This window comes from Dipodomys spectabilis, unplaced genomic scaffold (genome assembly GCF_019054845.1).
Source record: "Dipodomys spectabilis isolate Male_0828 unplaced genomic scaffold, ASM1905484v1 ptg000009l, whole genome shotgun sequence".
In the NCBI taxonomy this organism is placed as follows: domain Eukaryota; kingdom Metazoa; phylum Chordata; class Mammalia; order Rodentia; family Heteromyidae; genus Dipodomys; species Dipodomys spectabilis.
This window is the reverse complement of record NW_024870686.1, coordinates 18,292,971-18,317,880: the sequence shown is the minus strand read 5'-3', so window position 1 is coordinate 18,317,880 and position 24,910 is coordinate 18,292,971. Positions and strand designations below refer to the sequence as shown.

The 24,910-nt window shown below is 36.1% G+C and overlaps 1 protein-coding gene across 1 annotated transcript in view; it reads left to right on the top strand.

Annotated features, from left to right (window-relative positions):
- Positions 1-24,910, top strand: part of Tenm3 (teneurin transmembrane protein 3) — a 325,821-nt gene that overhangs the window by 256,460 nt on the left and 44,451 nt on the right. Inside the window, exons 13-18 of the mRNA XM_042699846.1 lie at positions 5,701-5,917; positions 6,916-7,035; positions 8,893-9,154; positions 13,390-13,657; positions 15,211-15,354; positions 20,401-20,650. Coding sequence (XP_042555780.1) covers positions 5,701-5,917; positions 6,916-7,035; positions 8,893-9,154; positions 13,390-13,657; positions 15,211-15,354; positions 20,401-20,650 — 1,261 coding nt within the window. The remainder of the gene's footprint in view (positions 1-5,700; positions 5,918-6,915; positions 7,036-8,892; positions 9,155-13,389; positions 13,658-15,210; positions 15,355-20,400; positions 20,651-24,910) is intronic.

The window sequence follows — 24,910 nt, the reverse complement described above, 5'->3', positions numbered from 1 at the left end:
ACGGTCTCTCCTGCCCGGGCTGGCTTTGAACCTCGATCCTCAGATCTCAGCCTCCTGAGTAGCTAGGATTACAGGCGTGAGCCACCAGCGCCGGGCTGTTCAGCCACTTTGGAAAGCAGTATGGAGGTTCCTCAAAAGACTCCACATAGAGCTCCCCTATGACCCAGCAATCCCATTTTTGGACATTAACCCAAATGATCACAAACAAGACCATACTAAAGCTACCAGCACAACTATGTTTCTTGCAGCATTATTTACCATAGCTAAGATATGGAACCAACCCACATGCCCCTCAGTAGATGAATGGATCTACTGTGTATATGTACACAATGGAATTCTATGCTTCCATCAGAAAGAATGACATTGCCCCATTTGTTAGGATATGGAAAGACATGGAAAAAATTATATTAAGTGAAGTAAGCCAGGCTCAAAGAAACATAGGTCCCATGGTTTCCCTTATTTGTAATAACTAGTATATGTCTGAGACAAGCAGAAATGGTCAGATAAGTTGATGTTAGGCAAAATGAACGCCAAGATAAGGATTCAAATGTTTTGTCTTTCTTGCAATTGCTTCTAACATATTTATAAAATGATTTCTTTGTTGCTTTGTATGTCCCTCCCACATCGTATAACCCCTGTTTTCACTGCATTTGATGTTGGTATAATTTGTGGAGGGGAAGGGGAAAAACAAATTGTTTAAATAGGGATACAGGTGGACCCATGGCAACAAAGAGATGTACAAGACATTATGAAGAAAAACGAACTTTACAACTTTGGCCAAGGATGGGGGTGGGGAAAAGGGGAGGGGGGGAGGGGAGATGAGAAGGGATGGGAAAGGGAAACAAAGGAGGAGACAACAATGCTTGATAAGAAATGTACTCATTACCTTGCCCATGTAATTGTAACCCCTTTGTATGGCATTTTCACAAGAAAAAAAAAGAAATAACTAGAACCATAATGTTAAGAACTTAAAAAAGCACTGATTGGAGAGAAGCATAAACTGTATTACCTACTTTACATTGGAGTACCACTTATATTGCAAAGCCTAAAGTGAAGAAGAGCTCTTAACTAATAATTGAAGTTTTTATTCAGTGGGTTTTGATCATTTCTGATTTTCTTTAGATTTTTTTATGATTAATGCTATTAGATATGGCTTCTTTGCCAATAGAAATGTAAGCTAACATAATGTAGCTGAGACTAAGTAGAATTTCAATGATTTTGAAAAGCTATTCCACCAAGACAATTTTACTATACTATACATTTGGGCAAATAGGTAATCAACTTAGTTGTACTAGATGACCCTAGCTGCTATATTACTTGAGACAAAGAATGAAAAATGTTTTCTCAAGTTATAAGAAGCTGGATTCATAACCATCCGTCACTTGCTCAGGCAAGTTACTGATCAACTCTGCAGAAAAATAAAAAACAGTGTGCCCCTGCATCTTGGCTGTTGGAAATGAGATTCTGTCATCTGATGGATGCTAGCAGAGAGACTAGTAAAAATGCATTTCCAACTGATTAGTTCAGAAGGTGTCAATCTCTTGCAGTTTTATGACCTCCACACTACATGCCAGATGTACATTTGCTTTTTATAAACTAACAAAGATGAATGATGAAATTTGAGCATTCCTCTTTGGCAACTGTACCATATATTGCCTACGGGAAGACACTGTGGAAAAGTAGGGATATGGGGGGAAAAAAAAGGAGTATTTAACCCTTAACATACCAGATCAATGTAGATAAAATACAACATTCAAGCACATTTTTACTTTTGAGTGGTATCCATGACATGGCAAAGAATGAATATATGTGTACAAGAATATCAGTATAGTGTTAACTTACTCTCTCAAGTGTATGTAGGCCTATTCTAAATCCATTGAGTAAGAACTTCTAAGTGAAACAGACCATAAAATGCATATTTAAAAAGTACTCATAAAATCTCCACATATAATTACCTTGCTGCTGAAAGGTTTGGAAACTTTTTTAATTATTGTTTTGAAGTCAGAAATAATATAATAGCAATAGATCTTTTGAGTCTGAGTAACTATGCTTCTATTTCAAGAAAGATAGAAGAAAAAAATGTTTTATGTATTATATATTCCCATGAAAAATACGGCTCTAATACAGTTTCACCTTCTTCCACTAGAAATATTGAGAAATATTTAGTGATTTTTTTTTATCTTCATGGTCTTTTGGCTAAGAAAGTAGTTGCATAAAACTATACAAAATATCAAAGCTTGGTTTAATTTGATTTTCTTAAAATATTACTTTATATTTTTTTCAAAGGAACAAACATGCAGCTTCGAATAATTTAACTACCCCTTATTCTGGGAATATGCCTGAAAATGTAAACTATACTAAGGCAAAAATATTTACTATCCCCAGAAATTCTGACCATATATTTTCATGTGTATAAAAATTATGGTTAAAAAAACATAAAATATTAATGTGAGAGGAGTCTAACATCAAAAATTTAGTTCAAGGACCCATTTATTAAGCTTTTCTCCTTCATTATAAAGAAATAGGAAGTTCTGTGGGTTGTTGGGTGTGTGTGTGTGTGTGTGTGTGTGTGTGTGTGTGTGTGTGTGTGTGTGTGTGTGTGTGTGTGTGTGTTATTATCCCTGGATAAGCTAGTCTTCTTCAGTTCAAAATGACAGAAAATCCATCCCCAGCAGGCTACTAGAATGGAAAAAAACCACAAGGTCAAGTGCAGCTTATTACAAAACCACAATAATGTCATTGTGTTTGTTGTTTGGTTTTTTTTTTTTTCCTTAATGGCTTTTGCTGGTATGGCTGGATCTCAGGCAGGTTCTTCAATGGCAGCAAGATGGCTAAAGCAACCCTATCCTCACAGCCATATAGCTCAAGCCCAGTGAGGGTAAGGGTGGCAGACAGGAAGAGAATCTCTTTTAGGTAGTTCCCGAAAATAACTCTGGTGAGATCCATTAAGTCTCCTCTGTACTTCTAAGTCAAACATGAAAGGGGCAAATGGGCTAAATATTGAAATGGAAATTCACTATCATTCTCCAGTAAATGAGAGAGAGATAAGTGTTAGAAAGAAATGCACTTGTCTTCAAGGTAAGCAAAATGACTATGGGCCCTAACCATCTCCTTTTATTAACTTACTTGTGTTGTTATTCATCTGCTTTCTAGATAATTTAATTCACTTAATTGGTTCCCTTTATCTCCATTTGCTCTCAAGTAATGAAGGAATAAACTAATATTTTATTGATAAATATGACCTAAAGCAAATAGATGACTCATTTTTAAAAAATAAGTTATTAGAAAAAATACTTGTGTAACCAAAGCATAAAAGTCATTTAAGTATTTTCATTTGAATTTGCTATAATAGTAGGATCACCACACTGATACCTAATACTTAAAGGTGCAGATTTGTTTGCTTTTTGTGTGTGTGGGGGGGGGATTATTTTGTCTTTGGTAGGTCTTGGTATCAAACCCAGACCCTTGAGCATGCTAGGCAGATGCTTTAGTACTTGAGTTACACCCATGCTTAAATACAATGATTTGTAAACTTATCTTGTCACTTCTCCCAATGAGTAAAGTTTTTTTTTAATTTCTCTACACTAAGAAATGTAATGATGATGAAGATGAAAATGTATGTACTCAACTGGTCAGTAAATAATGGCCTTAAAGGCTGATGTCAGCACACTGTCAACCTAACACACTCACTCACTCATGGGCTGGTGATTTATTGCACACCAAACTGCAATCCTGAATCACTCAATGATGGAGATCTATTCTGACAAGTGCATCACCAGATGACTTTGTCACTAGGCAAATGTCTGAGTGTTTTACACAACCTAGATGGTGGAGATCAGTCTCTGGATGGACATGGCTTCCTGCTATAGCCAGGAGAGATAAAACATTGCTGGTACAACAACACACAACACACACTGTTGTACAGTAAGCTTTTCCATCATGAAGGAGAAGGATACCTTCTAAAATGATAACACAATAAATACATAAACTAGTAACAGAACCAGTTATTGTTATTGTCAGGTAGTCTTCTACACACAATTCTAGGTGCTTTATTTTTCTATGTCTAGCTATGCTGTAGGCCTAGTGCTCCAAACGTTTGAATAATAGATACCTTATAGAACAATATTCTGATGGCTTCCTCACTAGACAACAGAAATTTCTCTGCTCTATTGTAATCATATGGGACTACCAAACTTCCCATGCAGCAAATCTCTGACTGCACTGTCACTTTATAGGACATGACTGCAGACAACTACAGTTGCTTTCTCATGTTCATAGAGAAGGCACTAGTTAATTTCTGTTATCCATTACAGCTTTTTAGGTAATCAACACTGTAGGATAATTTTTCATGATTGATTTATAACTTCTAAAATGGCTCATTCACATATGCCATTTTTTTCTTTTTTAATTATTTTTAAAATTTTTATTGTACGGAGGGGTTACAGTTAAGACAGGTAATGAGTGTATCTCTCTTGAAACAATGTCACCCCCCTCCCTCATTTTGTCCCAGTTTTGCCCCTCCCACTTCCCCTCTCCAAGTTGTATAATTAATTTCTAACATAGTGTCTATGGAGTATCACTGCTGAATTGGTTCACCCTGTGTCCCACCATTTCTGTCCTTCACCTTCCCCTCCCATTCCCCAAATCAGATAAACTTATATACAAGACAAAAGGTACAGAAATCAAAAACAGTGACAAAAGAGAATAAACAAAAAGAGAAAAAAAGAAAGAACCATAAACAGTACAATAAAAAACCCTCTTGTTTCCATTACTTGAGTTCATTTTAATAAACATCATTTCATATGATCATATGCACATATCTATTGAGCCCTTGTCATCCTCTCCTAAGAATATCCTCCTTTGTTCCCACTGTATGAATGTGTAGAGTCCTGTTTATTTTATCATGTCCAAGTATAATTTTTTTGTCTTTTACTATCCATTGGACTTACTTGTAGATTTATAGGCACGTTCTAATTATTACAAATGAGGGAAACTATGCAGTCTATGTTTCAATTACTATATTTTAGAAGGGGCATACTAGGCATTCAGGTTAGTTCCTTCAAATTTGAAAAATGCTTTAATTTCTTCTGCAACTCACTTTGCCCTTCCTTCAGAAAGCTGTGTCCTTGAAAGATGGCTAATCTCATCTATTATATTTTGACTTATATTTGCCTCTTTTCACAAACTTTCATTTTCTAGCTCTTTTTCAAATTCTTTTCCATTTTATCCTATGCCAGATCCTAATACTCACTGTATTAGCTACTAGTGCTTGTCTATAGTAGATACAAGGGTTGAATCATGACACTTTAAACCACTACATATTATTTCACAGCACTATCTTGAGTAATGATATTTGTAAAAAAAAAAAAAAAATGCTACTTCACAGTAATAAGTTGTTATAGAAATTTTTATTTCTTGCTCAGAAGTGTTATATTACTATTTTCAACCATCTCCAAACCAAATATTTACTCTCTATGAAAGCAGATACAGTACTATGTTTGTATTTCATCCAGTTTCAAAGATTTTGCCTCATAGAAATTGCTTTCAGATAGAGAAATGAAAATCACTTGATATGAATCAAACCAACCAACAGACAAACGTTATTCTGTAACATAAAAAGAATTCTCTTATTGGTTTGCTTTCTCTTCCTCCCTCCCCTCCCTCCTCCCCCTCTCCCCCCCCCCCCCCCCTCCCCTGCAGATGGTCTCATTGACTGTATGGATCCCGATTGCTGTTTACAGAGCTCCTGCCAAAACCAGCCTTTCTGCCGTGGGTTACCTGATCCTCAGGACATCATTAGCCAAAGCTTACAATCACCATCTCAACAAGCCGCCAAATCCTTCTATGATCGAATCAGTTTTCTGATTGGCTCTGATAGCACCCATGTGATACCTGGAGAAAGTCCTTTCAATAAAAGGTTACCACATCATTTCCTCACATAGATGTGTAGGGGTCTTATCGTGATGGTGTGTTTGAGGAAAGTACTTTAAAAAAAAAAAAATAACCAATTTTCTGCTTTCAGCAAATTCTTCACCCAAGTTCTCATTTCGAGCATTTTTGACACAGTTCACCTACTTTGTCAATTTCAGTACCTGAGACATAACAGGACATTCCATTAAGGAACAATAAATCCTCATTTAACTAGTTGATTTTGTGAGCACAGTTGGAAACGTTTCAAAAGGAACAATGAAAAGACCCCAAAAGGCAAAACAGAAGTGCACTTTTTTTTTTTCAGCTGAGCTCACTTAAATAATATAAATTATGAATTAATGTAATGGAACAGCTAACAGCATGGCAGTAACGTTGCAGAAGCTGTTTGGTGCTTTTCAGAGCAGTAATGACCTGAAAATAAACCAGTAAGTGAAAGCAGGTGTCTCGTGTCTCACTGAGCCAAAGAAGATGATTTACACTAGAACTCCTGGGTCTGCAGTAATTTCACAGCATTAATGCCGTTAGACCCAGCAGTTGATTAAAAGTTGTTGCACAAATGTTCCTTATTGCCCCCTTAAATCTTATACTTCTTGGTCCCTGCAGATTTACAGATTGCTTCAGAATTAATTGGAAAGTATACTTTTCTTCATGGACGTCCTACAGATGACTTATGGAGAAAGCATAGAGCTTATCATTTTTAAACATTTATCTCTAAACTACTGGTCTTGATAACACTCAGAAAGAAAGAAAAAAACAGATCACAACTAATTAAAAGCCAGAGTAAACACAAGGCATTTGGAGAATGTAAATTACACCAAATTAAAAAGAGCTTTGTCTTGGGTGTATTTCAGGTCTGGTTTTTGTGAATAACACTTGATTTCATATGATAGTGTTATCTTATCCTCAGGCTGAGTTTCTATAAATCATGATAATGTAGGCTAGACAAGACAGATATTCACTCAATTTTTCTACTTTTTTTCACAGCCTTGCATCTGTCATCAGAGGCCAAGTACTAACTGCAGATGGAACTCCACTTATTGGAGTGAATGTCTCATTTTTCCATTACCCAGAATATGGATATACTATTACCCGCCAGGATGGAATGTAAGTTAGTCCCAACACACTATCTCTGTTTGGAGTGTTTTAAACTTAAAAAAAAAAAAAACTATCACCCATCATATTTTATTTTCCTTTTTAACGGGAAAGCAGCAATGCTTAGATTGCAAAGCCCTGAGAAAGTACAGGGGCAGAGATTTGTTTGTTTTTGTTTTTTTGTTGGTTGTGGGGCTTGAACTCTGGGCCTGGTTGCTGTCCTGAGCTCTTCAGCTCAAGGCGAGAGCTCTACCACTTGAGCCACAGCGCCACTTCTGGTTTTCTGGTGGTTAATTGGAGATAAGAGTCTCACAGACTTTCCTGCCCTAGCTGGCTTTGAACTGCAATCTTCAAATCTCAGCCTTAGGAATAGCTAGGATTACAGGCATAAGCCACCAGCACCAGGTACAGGCAGAAATTTTTGTTTTGGTTTGGTTTTTGGGTTTTGGGTTTTTGGGTTTTTGTTGTTGTTGTTGTTTTTCGCTTTTTCTGAATAGTTTATTGGAGACAAGAGGATTTTTAAATTTATTTTTGTGTTTTGTTTGCTTGGGTTTTAGGGGAGGGTACCCTTTTTGTCCCTGTTTTTGTTTTCTGCACATTTTGTCTTTTTTTTTTAACTTTTTTTTAATTGTAAAAATACTGTACAGAGGGGTTACAGTTATATGAGTAAGGTAATGAGTACATTTCCTATCAGCATTGTTGCCTCCTCCTCTGTTTTTCCTCTACCATCCCTTCCTTCCCCACCTCCCCAACTATTGCCTCCCCCCCACCATGAAGTTGTAAAGTTCATTTTTAACATAGTGTCTTGTACATCGCATTGTTACAATGGGTCAACCTGTATGCCTGTTTAAGCATTTTGTTTTTTTCCCTTTCCCTCCCCAAATCAGAAAAGTGAAGTGTATATACAAGATGCAGGGCACCAGAATTAAATACAGCTAAAACAAGTTATTCCTGGGGGAAGAACATACAAAAGAAACAAAAAAAAATCACCTAATACATTATAAGTACATTAAGAACAGCAACAAAGATAAAACCTCTTGTTTCCCTGTCTTGCTTAACATCATCTTATATGGTCAAATGTACATACCTTTTGACCTTTTCTGCTTGTCCTAGACATATACTAGTTATTGCAAATAAGGGAAACCATGGGACCTGTGTTTCTTTGGCTTACTTTGCTTAATATAATTTTTTCCAAGTTCTTCCATTTCCTAACAAATGAGGCAATGTCATTCTTTCTGATGTGGGCATAGAATTTCATTGTGTGTGTGTGTGTGTGTGTGTGTGTGTGTGTGTGTGTGTGTGTGTGTGTGTGTGTGTGTGTACCACATTTTCTTGACCCATTCATCTACTGAGGGGCATCTGGGTTGGTTCCATATCTTAGTTATGGTAAATAACGCCAGGCAGAGATTTTAAAAGCCATCTACTCATACACTTCTTTTAAAAAATGTCTTTTTTTTCCTTTCAGACTAGATTTTCCCATGTACCCCAGGATGACCTGTCTCTCCCCATACTCAATTAGTTGATTTGATTTCCTAAAGCAGAATGTAATGTTGCGGGTTTTGTCAGAGAGTGTTCTTTGTTTTAGAAGATGCATGTTAAAATATTTAGCAGTAATATAATGTCTGCAAGTTTGACTCAGCTGGTTCCAAAGAGCAGATACAAAGCAAATTTGGAAAAATATTACTAAACTTGTGAATAAAGTATACATATACTATTCACTCTATCATCTTTTTTTACTATTCCTCTATGTATAACTACATCTCAAGATGTCGATTTTCTTTAGAAACATACCAGTTGACGGAAGTGAGTGTTGAGAGTTATGTGGGATAATACAGACATTTCCCTAAGCATATCTTGCTTTTTTACTAGGTTTGACTTGGTGGCAAATGGTGGAGCTTCTCTAACTTTGGTATTCGAACGGTCCCCATTCCTCACTCAGTATCATACTGTGTGGATTCCCTGGAATGTCTTTTATGTGATGGACACACTAGTCATGAAGAAAGAAGAGAATGACATTCCCAGCTGCGACCTCAGTGGGTTTGTGAGGCCCAATCCTATCATTGTGTCATCACCTTTATCTACCTTCTTTAGATCTTCTCCTGAAGACAGTCCCATCATTCCTGAAACACAGGTAAGACGTGGAGCCAGCATTACTTCAATCCAAAAGACTTTTGGATCATGTGGTTGCCAAAGAAATTTTTCAGGAGTATTACAACATTCTCATACTAGCCTAAATAATGTGTAGCATGTGGTGTGTGTCTGTGTCTGTGTCTGTGTCTGTGTGCATGCTTGCATACATATTTTACATTTTAGAAAATGTTTGGAAAAGATGGTTTTTGGAAATAAAATACTAATTTTGTCAAGATCTTATTACCAAAACCTGATATGCTGTCCTAGGCTTCAATAATTTGTAGTTCATAAGCCTTATTCTCCACAGGAAAAAAAAGCATCTAACTTTAAAAATAATGATAATCAAAATTTATTGTTCATTCATCTACTGAAATATCTGGGGACTTGTTTTTCTTCCCTTGAATTTATAAAGAATTTTCAGATCTTAGAGGAAGGACAGCAAATTTGATGCATAAAGAGCTAAGTTAAAATAAGCTGTCTTAAAAGTACAGCCACATACAACAGCTTTGTCACATTCCTTCATCAAATATTTACCAAATACTTGTTTTGTACCAGGCATTGTTAAACAGGAACAAATTGTAAGCCAATCAGATAAAGTGCCTGCTCTCCGTGAGCTTACCAAGTAATAAGAATAGAGATACACTAAACAATAAAGATATGTCAACTTCTGCTAAGACTTAATTTTAAAAATAATAAAGCAACTGAGTGCTGGTGGCTCACAGCTATAATCCTAGCTACTCAGGAGGCCGAAATCCAAGGATCATGCTTCAAAGCCAGCCCACACAGAAAAATCCATGAAGTTCTTACCTCCAATTAACCATCAAAAATCCCAAAGTGGAGCTGTAGCTCAAATGGTAGCCTTGAGCACAAAAGCTCAGGGAAGCACCCAGGTCCTGAGTTCAAGTCCTAGGACCAGCATGAGAGAGAGAAAGAGAGAGAGAGAGAGAGAGAATGGTAAATTGTTGGGAGTATGATTTTACACAGTGTAGTCCAAAAAAAAATCTCTTTGACAGGTGACATTTAAGCAGGGACTATCATAGAATAATAAGTTCAAGAAAAAGTTTGAGCTGAGAAGGTGGCTCAATGGTAGAGCGCTTGCCTTGCATGCCTGAGGCCCTGGGTTCGATTCTCCAGCGCCACATAAGCAAAAAGAAAAAAAAAAGCCGTAAGTAGCGCTGTGGCTCCAGTGGTAGAGCGCTGGCCTTGAGCTGAAGAGCTGAGGGACAGTGCCCAGGCCCAGAGTTCAAGCCCCACAACTGACCAAAAAAAAAAAAAAAAAGAAAAAGTCAAAATTAAAGGTATAAATTTTAGTCATCAGATATAAATACACTTTAAAATTGGCTGAGATCGCCTTTGAGGTTGTAGACAGAGATGACAGGAGGAGATCCAGGAAAGTCTGTAGTATGAACAATAAAAATGACATCACACATAGGTGATACCCCAGTGACAGTAATTGTGAAGCAGACTTTGACCTTTAGGGACTTTATTGGAACCTTATTTGATTAATAAACTAAAAATACATCTTCCTTGGGTCCATCTTACAGTAAATTATTATATGATTATAATATACTATATTATTACAATACATTATCCCTAATATAGACGTAACCTAGGGCACTATCTGTCTATAGATGGCAAGTTTCTAATGAAATGTAGCCATTGAAATAGTTTTCACACAGCCAACAAGTCCATAAATACATGGAGGTGGTTTTTTCACTCATTCATGTTTTCTACATTTGATAGAAAATTTACTAAGGGCCTATCATGTATATGCATGTACTCTACCAAGATAAAAAGAAGAAAATACGGGTTCTGGCTTTGTAAATACGGTAAAGATTTGAATGAACAACTAAAGGTTCAAAAGAGAAGTTATATGGTAAGTGAAGGGAGAAGGGAACAATGAGGAGGTTCGCCTTAAAGAGTGACTGGGCAGAAAAGGGAGGAGAGCATAATCCACACTAAAGATACATGGCCAATTGTTGTTTTTGACATTGTTCTGAAGGTAACTCAAGTGGCAGAATGCATAATTGACAGAAGACAGATAAATCAATGAGCAGGCTATTGTTAACTGTATTTTCGTAGATGACCAAAGCCTCTCTCACTCAACCACAACAGAAGTGGAGACTCAGGACCAGATTAGACAGAGATTGGAAAGGTGGAATTGGCAAGATGAGGTGTCTGAGTATTTAATGGGTCAAAAATGGGGCTCGCAGATGATACAGCTGGCAAAAGTAGTCTTAATGGCTTATTTTCTCATTTTGGCAGGTTATATTTTTCCAACTAATGTAATAGAATATGATAAGGTTAAATTACATAGAGGAAACGATGCTTTAATGAACTAAATTATACATATTTGTTCCAAGGAAGTAGGTTAATGATGACAGAGACAATAATCAGTTATTAAAATTAGTCATATCACATGATATTTTGAAATAGAGAAGCAACTCCTAGCAGGTCCTAGGGACGATATATTAAAGGAAGATTCTCTTACACATAAAAACCCAATCAAATTTATAGAAAATTATTTTGGAAGTAAATGAAGAGAAAATAAATGATACACTCTAGGATTCAATCACACAAATTTTCTGGGCCACCAAGGACTCACAGAAGTCTGTTTTTCAAACTCACCCTAATGGGGTTAAATCTAAAAGAATTCCCTGTATTTACCCTACATTGTACAGTCTTATAATAGTAGTCAGTCTTAAATGTTATAGTCTCCTTGAATATATTGTAACTCTGAAAAGGTTCTTTATACATTCATAAACTATCTTTGTTTAAGACCAATCTGTGGCTGAATTTAGTCTGCATGTTTGATAAGGAAAATCCCTGCTGGTGTATCTATTATAGCAATGCTTTCTTAATGCAATACCTTACAACACATCCCAATTCTTGCCAGCACTGACTCATAGGTCAGGGTGGAAGTTTGCTGCTTAGTCCATTCATTTGGGTTACTTCTAATCATGTGATTGTTTATGGTTGAATGATACCTGCATCCTTGTTGGGGATTTTACTTATGTTATTCAAATTTGGAAATGGCAATTATTATCATTCCAAGCTGTTATACATGAAAAATTTTGGAGGAAGGGGAAAACACTACTGAAGCCTGAATCACTCTTCCAAGATTTCCCAACCTGGAAAGAAAATCCTTTGTATCTGTAAAATGAATCTTGATTGGGGTGTTTTCAGGAATTTTTTAAGAATACTATTGAATTCTAGTAGAAAAAAAGTGGTGGGTTCCAGGTGCAGGTTTTTGAACATGGATAGCCTTACACCTTATCATACATGGGTAAGTTTTTGAAGGGTTGTTAGTATTCACCAAATGAATAGGAACATTGGTAGAACAAAATCTTAATTCTTTAGGGAAAAAATATAATATTTGCCATATTGACAAATCATTGGCTGCCACTGAACTAAGTCACATTGATGGCTTAACACTCAAGCTGAAAGACACGACTTACAACATTTTATAAAGGAAGGGATCATTATGCAGATACTATTTGCTTTTATATAATCCAGTTTCAAATCCAAAGGTATATCAGGATTGTCTTCTCTATACATTCAGTTCCGTATTAGGTGCTCCCTGAGACAAATTGTATACAGCATTACGGCATTTATGATGATATAGAAAAATAACTGCAGGAGAACATGCTATTGTAACATTACTTCTAAACATGGATATATGGAACCTGTCGAAATTTAGCCCAGATAGCATTGGTCTTTTTTGTGTGTCATACCTAGCTTCACTAGCAGTGATCGCTACAGAGGTTGATGGGACCACAGCATAGGTTTAATTCCTAAAGGAGCCAGGTGAGGTAGGCCAGATCTTTGACCTAGGCTGCATCGCTGCTCTGAGCTAACCATCTTACAAATGTCAGATCTAATCCCCAGGGTGACTGGGGTGAAAGACGGGTTAGTGAGAATCTCCTGTGACTACCAAACTAACAAGACGGTACATGTCAGCCTGATGGTACAGTCACTGTATCTCCTGCATGAAGAGGAGCACTTGAGGTGTGATTAACTCAGAATAAATGACAAGAGGCTTTTAGGAGGAGGGAAAAGGCTGCCAGCAGTTACTTTTAATTATTGAAGAAGAGAACAGCATGAACACGTTATTTGTGAATAGTGACTCTTCTCTGTCCTATTTTAGGTGTTCTGCTAGGTTCGGTTAAATATATTCTCCTTAGAAGGCATACATAAATGACCACAGGTAGAAGCTTCTGCTTTGTCCAAATCCAGGTCCTCCATGAAGAAACCACAATTCCAGGAACAGATTTGAAACTTTCTTACCTGAGTTCCAGAGCTGCAGGATATAAGTCGGTTCTCAAGATCACCATGACCCAGTCCATTATACCGTTTAACCTAATGAAGGTGCATCTTATGGTAGCTGTTGTTGGGAGACTCTTCCAAAAGTGGTTCCCTGCCTCACCAAACTTGGCCTATACTTTCATATGGGATAAAACAGATGCATATAATCAGAAGGTCTATGGACTCTCTGAAGCTGTTGGTAAGTTCTATGTATATCTCCTCCACATTGAAAAAGTTGTTTGAAAGTCAGAAGTATCCTAAATGGATGGCAACCTGCAGTGGGTCAATGGCTCCCTTAGATCTCAGATCAGGAAAAGAGGTCAGTCCATACCACAACAAGAAGAAAAAATTAGATGTGTTTTTCAGGTTGAAATTATATCATAGAAGAATGCTCTGAGATTTTAGTTCACCACATCCTTTTTTATTGTTTTCTTGTTTATATTCTTCTCTCACCTTCCTTTTTTTTTTCCTTTTCTTTATGATTTTTACCTTCCAAACTTTCATTGTCCTTTTTATGGGTTCTGTATCTCACACTGAGGGAGTTTCAACTCATAATGATATTTAAAAGGACATCAGACAGAATTGGTATTGAAGAGTTATTTCAGTTATTTTGCCTTTAGGGCCGTCAATTCAGTGAAAGCATGACCTTAAAAACTATCAAGCCACTTGCTTCATAGAATGACTGGCTAGGGCCATCAAAGTTTTGATGTAGCTCCAAGCTCAAGTCAGAACATGAGAATCTAAAGGATGACATGTTTTTTGCTCTGTTAGTTTCTACCTAAAAATAAAATGTATCTTATATTATAATATCAATATGCTTTTTCTTTGTCGGTTGCGGGACTTGAACTCAGGACCTGGGTTCTGTCCCTGTGCTCTTTTGCACAAGGCTAGCACTCTACCCCTTTGAACCACAGAGCCACTTCCTGTTTTCTAGTGGTTAATTGGAGCTAAAAGTCTCACAGACTTCCCTGCCTAAGCTAACTTTAAACTGCAGTCCTCAGATCTCAGCCTCCTGAGGAGCTAAGATTACAGGTGTGAACCACCAGCATCCAGCTTCATCATGCATTATTAATTAAGCAGATTCTTGTCATCTCTCCTTTTACTTTTTCTAAGTTTTTAAACCCATGTTCCATGTTTAACTCTGAAGTTTTTCACCTGTGAATTATGTATTTTAATGTGCTACTATTGTTTATTCCTGATATATATAAATAAAGTATTATCGTGTAACCATCTCTTTTGTTCAACTGAGCCTTACTTATTAGTATTTTTCATCATGAAATTGTCTTAATAACTAAACAGCTCTAGATGGTTGCAATATAGCAAATATTATAGTTAGTTACCATTGAATCATCATTTGGGACTAGTTTATCTTATCTAATTATTTAACTGGTTACTCAAGTCAGACTTCATTATTGGTTATGAACCTCTTATGGAAAGAGATATGGGGGGAAATACTCATTTTCTATTATATCAGTAGAAAATAACATTTGGAAGCCATTTGTAGAAGTACCTTTTATATCAGCCATATGAAAATTGTTCATCTTATATAGAAAATAAACTGCACATAAGCAAGTGGAAATATAGTCTCCGTATATAATCATGATACTTATAGAACTGTAATAACTTTGTATAACTCCTTAATGATAACAATTTTAAAATGTAATTGCAAAAGAGGCTTTTTTCAAAGTTATATAATAGATTGCCTTGCCTTCTGTAGTTGAGAAGATGAACTGTGATTTGTTTTCATTCCAGTGTCAGTTGGATATGAGTATGAGTCGTGTTTGGACCTGACTCTGTGGGAGAAGAGGACTGCCGTTTTGCAAGGTTATGAATTAGATGCTTCCAACATGGGTGGCTGGACATTAGACAAACATCACGTCCTAGACGTTCAGAATGGTGAGATCTTGTTCACTCGGAGATATTGGCCACATATCCACACTTAGGCTGTAGCCACATTTCACTTAGTGCATGCTGTAGGATTAAAGCCGGCAGAACATAACATTAAAGAAATATTTCCAATATAAAAGGCTGCAGTGGAACTACATAATATCTTTATTGAACTTTAAAATGTTCATCATCATAACCATTTTCCCATTAGAAGGTAAGTGACCAACTTGGGTCCTCAGTGAACGGTCTCTATATGAGCATGATCTCCACTAAGTTCACCTTGCAAGGGGCTCATTCAACAGAATTCAATGAGTATGAACGAAAAGTCTTTATAGATTTTCCCAAAAGTGGAGTCAGAGTAATTCTTTTTGTTTTTTAAAAGAACCGTCCAAGTACTGTTTTTGTTATGAGTATCTGGGTTTTTTTTTTCAGTTCTGTTTGCACTGATTTTTTAATAAGTTTTTTATTGTGAAAATACTGTACAGAGGGGTTACAGTTACATGAGCAAGGTAATGAGTACATTTCTTATCATTTTCCCCTACCATCCCTTTCCTCCCACCTGCACAACTACACTCCCTCCACCCCCGGCCTAGTAAAGTTGCTTTTTTGACGTAGCATCTTGTACATCCCATGGTTGCAATGGATCAACCTGCATTGCTATTTAAACAATTTTTTCCTTTCCCTTCCCCAAATTACACCAACATCAAATACAGTGAAAATGCACTCTTTTTTGAAATATATATGTATATATGTACATATATATATATACCCTATTCAAAGCGGGTTTGCATTTATTTAACTTTGTGAATACTAGGGAGATACAAATCAATAATCTTAGGAAAAAGCAAACATGTTACCTGTGAAAAACCTGGTAATATGGTCAATGAATATACTCTAGACAACACAGAGCAAGAGATACATTGCTGACAAAGAATGACCAGCTACCTTTCATAAAGAGCACTATTAAACAACTGCTGTTGGCTTTACTCTGTTTCTAAAATGTTGTTGGTAACTCTGCATATCAGATAATTTAAAGCAAAGCCTTAAAAGTGACCTACTGTAACCTCCTCATGCTTTTTCTTGACTGGCTTGTACTCCTTCTACCTTGCCTCCTTAGTACCTAAGGCCACCAATATGAATTGTCACACCTAGCTTCTTTTTCAGACAGGTAGAAGCTAACTTTTGCATGGAATAGCCTCTAACTGCAATCTTCCATCTACTGGATTACCACCCAGGAAATGCTAGGGTCTTACGTCTAAGAGATAGATATTACATGTTGCTTAGCAAATTAGCAGTACAAGAAAGGAACCAGAAACACTTTTTGTACCTTTACTGCTTCCCAGAACTGTTAAGTTCATCCTCTTACCCAGTTGTGTCTCGAACATCAGGATACAGTTCAGGTTGCACCCCAGGAATTTGATAGCAGAGCCTATAGCGAGGGCCACACCCAACACAACGTAGGCAAGGGGACCTCCTAATTCTCGATGTGCTATCTCAGAGCTGCTCACAAATCATCATCAGTTGTCATCAGTGGTCATTTCAATCTGTTACCTGAGTAACACAAGGCTTTGCCATGGTCTTTCAAAATATGCAAAGCCATGTGCCAACCATGCTCCTAGCTGCTCTTAAGTTATTTTAAATTATATTGTATACTGTTTGCACATATTTCCATAACCCTTCAAAAGTTGTTCATAAACAAAACTCAGGGAGCCTTTCTAAATGCATTTAGTTATGATGAGAATAGTGTATAAATTTCATAACCAGTTAGTTACAGGATTTCACCGGTGAGATCACAAACCAGCGTAGTTAAGAGGTCTCTGTAATTCCTTCAGTATTATATTATGCTCAGGTATATTAGGAAAGTTCTAGATATTCTGTGGATGTATATGCAGTATATGCATGTATATATATATGCATTTATATAATAAGGATATACATGTATATGTGTATCCTTATACATGTATATCCTTATACATGGATACACAGAGGCTCATTTTCTAAAACAAAAATATATTAAGATATTAATCAGATATAAAAACTGAACTTCCCAAAATTCTCTTTCAAATGTATTATAAATTATAAAGCATATATTAATTTAAAATGTAAGTAACCTAAGTCATGGGTGAACTGATTGTGACTTGGAATTTTATCCAAGAACAGTTTGACAAATAGCAGTTTTCTGAAGTGGCATGTGTCTAATTGAATAAACAAAGTGATTTGTAATCATGGCACGGGAGACGAGAAGGCAAAAATGTAGATAGTGACAGGTGTTTTGTGCTGCTACCCTGAAACACAGAAATGAGTATTCTAATGTTCATCTTTCTATTCTGTCATAATAGAGGAGAATCAAGAAAGGCTGATCATTCAAAGCAATGACTGAATAAGTCAGGTGTGACAGAGCAGTAGGTTAACTTGTAAGAGTCTTCTGATGAAAATTACAAAACTGGCTCTTATAGGAAATTATACTTCCATAATTGTCAAATAACATAATCAGAGAAAGAAGAATCTTAAATATCATTAATGTATTCTTTGAATATTTAAGGAAAAATGCATTTCATCTCTTGTTATGATCCCACTTTATTTAAATTATTTTCCTGAAATTTGAATAAACCTGTTTTACCTCTGCTGATTTATTTATGTAAATTTGCTGTGATTATTACATCACTCAAATAGCAAAGCATTAAAAAAGTAATCACAAAATCCACCTAAAATGTGCTGAGCTCTAAGGGGAACATAGTTATTCTGATCACTTCTTCAAGTTAAAATTACCCCAAAGTAGAAGAAAAAAAATACTTTCTCAAGTTTGCTGTTTGTACCTTCATGGGATTATTCTTTCAACAGTATATCTGCTAAGAAGTATCATCATTACCTCTGAGAACTGCTTTGAAATGTAGAACACCCAATAAATATAACATATGCAACTCTAAAGTCAAAGCAGCAGGTGGTTTATACAGATAATAACACATCAAGCAGTATCATAAAATATGTAGCAGCTGCCCATCCCATGTATATCAAACCAAAGTGGAACCACTGATCTATATATAGTAATGGGAAACTGAATGAAATTTCAATCTCAATTCAAATCTACTTTCTTACTATGAAAGTGCTTAATATTCCTTTGCCAATTTCTCAAAGAAGCAGACAGACTCACGTTTTGTCTTCGTAAGATTATTGACATTTGAAAGCAGAAATCACTCTAAATAATAAACTAATCTTTTAGCATAATTTTGTTACATTTGACATCTTGAATAACTGCAGCTACATACGTTTTTATATGAGACTTCAAGCAAGATTTTTTTTTTGCCAGTCCTGGGGCTTGAACTCTGGATCTGGGCAGTGTCTCTGAGTTCCTTTTGCTCAAGGCTACTGCTCTACCATTTGAGCCACAGAGCTGCTTCTAGCTTTTTCTGTGATTAATTGAAGATAAGAGTCTCGTGGGCTGGCTTTGAACCAAGATCCTCAGATCTCAGTAGCTAGGATTACAGGTGTGAGCCAATAGAATTACACTAGTTTCTGTTGATCAGGGGTGGAAGAATGCATGCTTAGCATATTTGAGACCCTGGATTCAATCTCTAGAACCAAACAACAAAAGCAGCAAAACGAAACAAACCAAAAAAGAAGAAAAATAGGCTTCTATTACAATTTACAATTATAGAGGCTTAGTATTATTTGTTTGTTTCCTATAGTATTTTTTAGCAAGTGGTTTACATATTTACTTAAAAGATCAGGGAAACCAAAGAATATCCTATTGCATATTTTTTTGTTAATTAAACCATACAGTACAAAGTGCAAGAAACTGGATTCATCCAGAATAACAGATATCTTTAGGAGTCCTGGTAAAGATGGGAAATTACCTAAAGTAGAACCATCTCTGAAGTTAAATACCAAGTAAATGTATTAAAATTTTTGTATACATTTTATAGAAATCATCAATCCTTTTTAACTTTTCCTTTGTTGTTGTTGCTGTCTCATAAAGTATTTTTAACTCAAACAATGAATGAAAAATTATTAGGTCTTCAAGTAAAGGAAACGATGTAGCTTTACAGACAATAAGCTACATTTCTAAAGGCTAACAAAAACATAAATGATTAATTCATAAGAAAAAAAACAACATTCTTAACAACCAAGTCAATAAGTAATATTTTGAACATTGATCAACAATTAGGCAAACTTTTTTTGCAAGTTCATTTTAGTGCTTTTAATTTTTTTTCTCTTTACGTAGTTGTACATAGGAGGCACCATTTAACAAAACCGTTTATAAATACAATGAGTCTCAGTCAGTGGCCCCCCGCAACATTCTCACCCCCGTCTTAGGAAAACTTTTATTTCCCTAAAGAACATTCACAGAGGCTAATTCTCAAACCTGATTGCACATGAAGATCACCTGGAGAGTTTTTGAAAATTTGATGCTGAATTTGCACGCAGATCATTAAATCAGAATCTCTCACGGTAAGATGCAGGCATCTTTTTAAGCTCCCCAAGACAAGCCCTTGGTGTAGCCAAGACTTGAGAATCACCAATGTCTGCAGTTGGGTTTTTAATTTTTCCTCTTGGTCCTTGATTTTTTTCAACACCAGCGTTTTGTTTCAAGTTCAGAACGGACAGCAGTTTTAAATATATGTACTTTATCACATCATCTTTCTTGTCACTATGTATTATTTGGGGAAGTAAAAGTGCCGGTTGGGCCTCAGAAGAGAAGAAGCTTTAAAAGGAAATAAACCAATCAAGCTGATTTATTTACTCTAGGCCTCAGAAGACTGAAGTTGCAACAGGTTTTAGAGGAACTAGAGTTCCCATAAAACTACAGAGATGGTCATTCGCTCATGAATACCATAAGTTCAAGAGTGGAGTCTTGTTTGAGGATCCACACTTGAACTTAGGGACTCACAGTGTTTCACAGTCATTGAAGAGACTTCTTGCCAATAGAACCCTAACTAAACGTTTCCTAATCTAAATCTAAGAGGTATGGAATTGTGACTAAATCTATAGTGAACACACTTACCTTGTGTTTTTATACTTTTTTGTCCTAAGAAAAACACATTTTCTTTCTTCCAGGTATACTATATAAAGGAAATGGGGAAAATCAGTTCATTTCCCAGCAGCCTCCAGTCGTCAGTAGCATCATGGGCAATGGGCGGAGGCGAAGCATCTCATGCCCAAGTTGCAATGGCCAGGCCGATGGAAATAAACTCCTGGCCCCGGTTGCCCTAGCTTGTGGGATCGATGGCAGTCTGTATGTAGGGGATTTCAACTATGTCCGGCGGATATTCCCTTCTGGAAATGTCACAAGTGTTTTGGAGCTGAGGTATGTCTTTCCTCAATTCAGGATTTTAATCAAGACCAAATAGGTTGAATGAGAACTACTAATTTATTTAAAACTCTCCCTAGAAAGAAATCGGTTTTTGACTAAAGCTAGATAGATTAATATATATGTCAATGTGTGTGTGTGTATATATATATATATATATGTATTCTAAATGTGTACATGAGTATAAAACCCTTCAGTGTATAAAATAAGCTCATCAATTCCATTGAGTTTTTTATATATTAAAAGGATAAAACTGATTTTTAAATGTTTTGTTTTCTTTACAATAACTCTGTGGTATAGATATTCCTCTTATGTCACAGTGGTTCTAATGAAGGCATTAAATGTTTTCCTCTGATAGTAAGATGGAACAGTAAATCAACTAAGCTGATGACTTTACAGTCGAATGTTGACTGTTCAAGTTTGGTCCAGCCATTCCTCAATCACAATACCAATAGTGAAAAGTAACATACTATTGTCTTGCTTTGTTTAAATGTGATTATCAAAATCAACCTGTTCTGTCTGCTATTTGTTAAGTCTTGGCCTGAATTTTTTATTTCCAATGTTATTTCTGCTTAAATGGCAATTTTCTCTACCAGTAATTAAAATATCAGTATTGAGCTCATTATATTTTAGATGTCTTTTCTAACTGTGCTTTTTTTTTACCTTCTTTATCTGCTTCCACCAAGAAATAAAGATTTTAGACATAGGTAAGCATTTTGCTTAAAGGTCATTGTATATATTCAAATGTCCTTTTTAAATTTCAATGTAACTCTGAAAATGTTTTCTAATTACATATCATCATGAGAGAGGAAACTTATTACCACAGAGATTCAAAAGAATTCAAACTGCTTAATTGAAGTATTATACATTGCCTTGCAAAACAGATTATATTATATAATTTCAGAAATATTTTCACATTGATTCATAAAATGGATTATGTTATAAAAAATACTGTAATGAATATTCCCATATAACAAGAATTCTAAGCTGACTGATTATACAATTTAAGGCATATTGAACAAAATTTGAAGTACAGTAGGATATCTTAAGGAAGCCTGTATAGCTTAACGAACATCCAGAGTACACCATAATTTGGGGCGCAAAGAAATTCAGTTTTGGAGTGAAAATATTTTCCTTTGGCTAATTTGAAAAGATCTTCACTGAGCTTTGAAAGAACCCAGGCAAGTCGAATCCTAAAGCTTTATTAACTTCCTAGTCAACTCATCTCTGCCTCTAGTTTCTGTTTCCCAAGGCTGGAAGAGTTACCCATTCACGAAGTAGGGCTTTTTTTTGCCAATAATATTATGGTGAGAAAAAACATTTTAGAAGCTAAAGGTGGATGTAGTTAAAATGAATAAATCTATATTTGTACACTCTGCTGAAGCATGTAGACTAAGGGCTTGTCAGGATATTTTAGCTGGAAAACTTTTCTCAGGACCAGGAAAAAATTTTTAAAAAGGAAAAAGCAGTATATTAAAGAAAAGCTTTCCAGAAAAAAAAAAAAAACAAGTAGGACAAGATAGATCTAGTTTGTCCATCAAACTATCTAATGCTATGATCACAGATTTAGAAAGTATTAATATTTTGTCATGTATTTGTATATAGCATGTATGTTCATCATATACGTATGATGACTAAATCAGCATAACTCATTTCAACTGTTGCATAGAATTGATGGCTAGCAAATTTAAAACCAGAGTCCTACTGAAAAATGTATAGCTGCTTCCATCCAAGTGACCAGGTTCCTTGACCTTTCCAAGATCCCCTATTGATCTTAGACTTTCAGCTAATGGCTCAGTCACATGCTAAGATTAACACTAAACCTCCCCGGCATACTGAGCATGCTATTAGAAACCACGGTAGAATATCAATTTTTTTTTCTGGCCTTCCTTCCTTGGTAGCTGTGGGGGGAAGAAGAGGAAAGACAAACAGATATGCACACCAACACCATATGAAAATGCTGCAGGCAATACAGAGAAAACTATCAAAGCAGCTACCTTTTAACAAGCTGGCCTACTATCTGTCAGGCACAGTGCCAGAGCTGTTATATATGTTGCTGTAGAGCCACACAACAATCCTTCAGGGTAATGAGGTAATGGAGGCTGGGAGAGATACATATCTTTCTCAAGATATACAACTAAGAATAAGGAGCAGAGATTTGAACCACGGTGAAAGATATGCCCTTCCCCTGTACTACACTGCCTGTTTTTATGGGCCCCTGTAGGTTTTCAATGGAAAGATTTCCTGGGGATGCCAATATCTAGACTTATTTCCCAACCACCTCACAAGTTACTTAGAGCTCTAATCTTTTTCTCTACATTATTATACATTATATTTAAAATATAAAGTCATTGTATATTGATTTAGTATCTGGCCTCTCTCATGATCCTCCATCATTTTCCTTCTTTGTACATCATCCTGACTATATTTGGACTTCTTTTCTTAAATGTCATGCATGCAAGATTCACTGGTTGGGTTTCATATTGCTATTCAACTATTATCAAAGCAGTCAGTGTTAACTGATCACCATGTACTTTGACATTTGCCAGGAACTTTGACAAATAGTAATATAGCACAAAACTCACCACTAATAGGAGAAACTACATATATATGTGATTAAAAAACAGCATCATCAGTATTATTCTCTTGGACATTTAATTTTGTAGGTGGCTTATAACCATGCAGGTATTCCATGTATTAATTTTTTTCACCTAAATGGAAACTTCTAAAAGGCTTTTAAAATGCATTTTTCATTGATATTCTACACATTTCCCTCTCTAGTGATTATAGTATTAGTTTACTAACAAACCCCTCCAATGGATAGTAAATTTTAATTCAGCCTTTCAATTCTTCAAAATTCCAAAATAAAATCTTAAATTAATCCCAGATATGGTACATTTAAATATATAGAACTGAAGATCAAATTGGTGAATTTTCTATTACCAGTTAAAGGATCAAAGAGCGTGTCTCTCACAAGTCTGTGAATTGGAATCAGTTTAGATGTAAAATTATAACAACTTGATTCAGCACTCTCCACTGACTTTTTAAAATTTTTTTAAATTTAAAATTTTAAAAAGCAAGCAAGCACAGAAATACCCTATCCCAAGTCCTATCTGCAATCATCTAACCAGTCTTTCAGTTATCATAAAATAGGCAGTTTTACTTTTATACATATAATTTGTTATGCTTCTTCAAATGCTTTGTGTGCTAAGGGCTATGGTACAGTTTCCAACTGAAAAGATAAAAGTATTAAAACATCTATTCTCTGGCTTATTCTCTGCAAGCATTCCTCTAGTTTCAGACAGTTGCATTATGACAAAATAAATGAGCATATCCAGCCTGCACTTGCCACTGGATGTGTGTCTAATTGAATAAGGCTATAGGGAAGATGGCTTGATAATTGTGGGGATCTAAGCAATTCAGGATGAGCTGAGAATCAAATAGACTAAAGGTTCCTAACTTGAGCTCTGTTTCTCGGGCTTTGCTGCTATTAGTCAAAATGGTAATGTTTTTTTAAACCCTTTTGAAGGGGCAAACTCTCAGTCAATCACTCAGGAATGCTTTTGGACTCCTACAGCTGAGCACAGTTTTCCCAAACCAGGCACTCTGTAAATCCCTGAACCCCAGTGGCCAGTGGCTGACTGTTTTCAGTCATCCTAACCTCACATTTTCACACCAGATACATTACTCAGTAATAACTCACTGCTCATTTACACCAACACACCGGCCTCTTTAGTGTTCTCCAGGATGCAGGAAAGCAAGTACTAGCTCACCATGTCAGGAAACTATGCTTACAATAAGGTGAACAAACTTCAGCCTCAGTCCTGTCGTGTGAATCAGAATCCCTGCACAGCTAGACCGATAACTAAACATTTCCAAACTCATTTTTCTCTTTAATGCTGCGGTACAGTTGCTTCTTGCTACTATTGCAGTACTGACACTTTTTCTCACATAGAAAAGGCCAGGACCGAAGATCCAGCTCTAAATTTGGCACTCCAGGCTGCACCTTGAGGAGTTGATCCACTTCTCATTTCCTACCATTCTGGGAGGGAATATTTCCAGAGGCTCATTCCCCTCCCTGGAGCCCCATGCACCTCCATATTTTTCTTCTCCACAATAGAGCTGTGCACAAAATGAGAGCTTTCGTTTGGCAGACATTTAAAAGCTGTGGACACTTTCTGCCTTGGTTTAGAAATGTCTGTCTTCAGGGAAGGAGAGGCTTCATGACAGGGGAAAAAAAAAAAAACAACAACTACA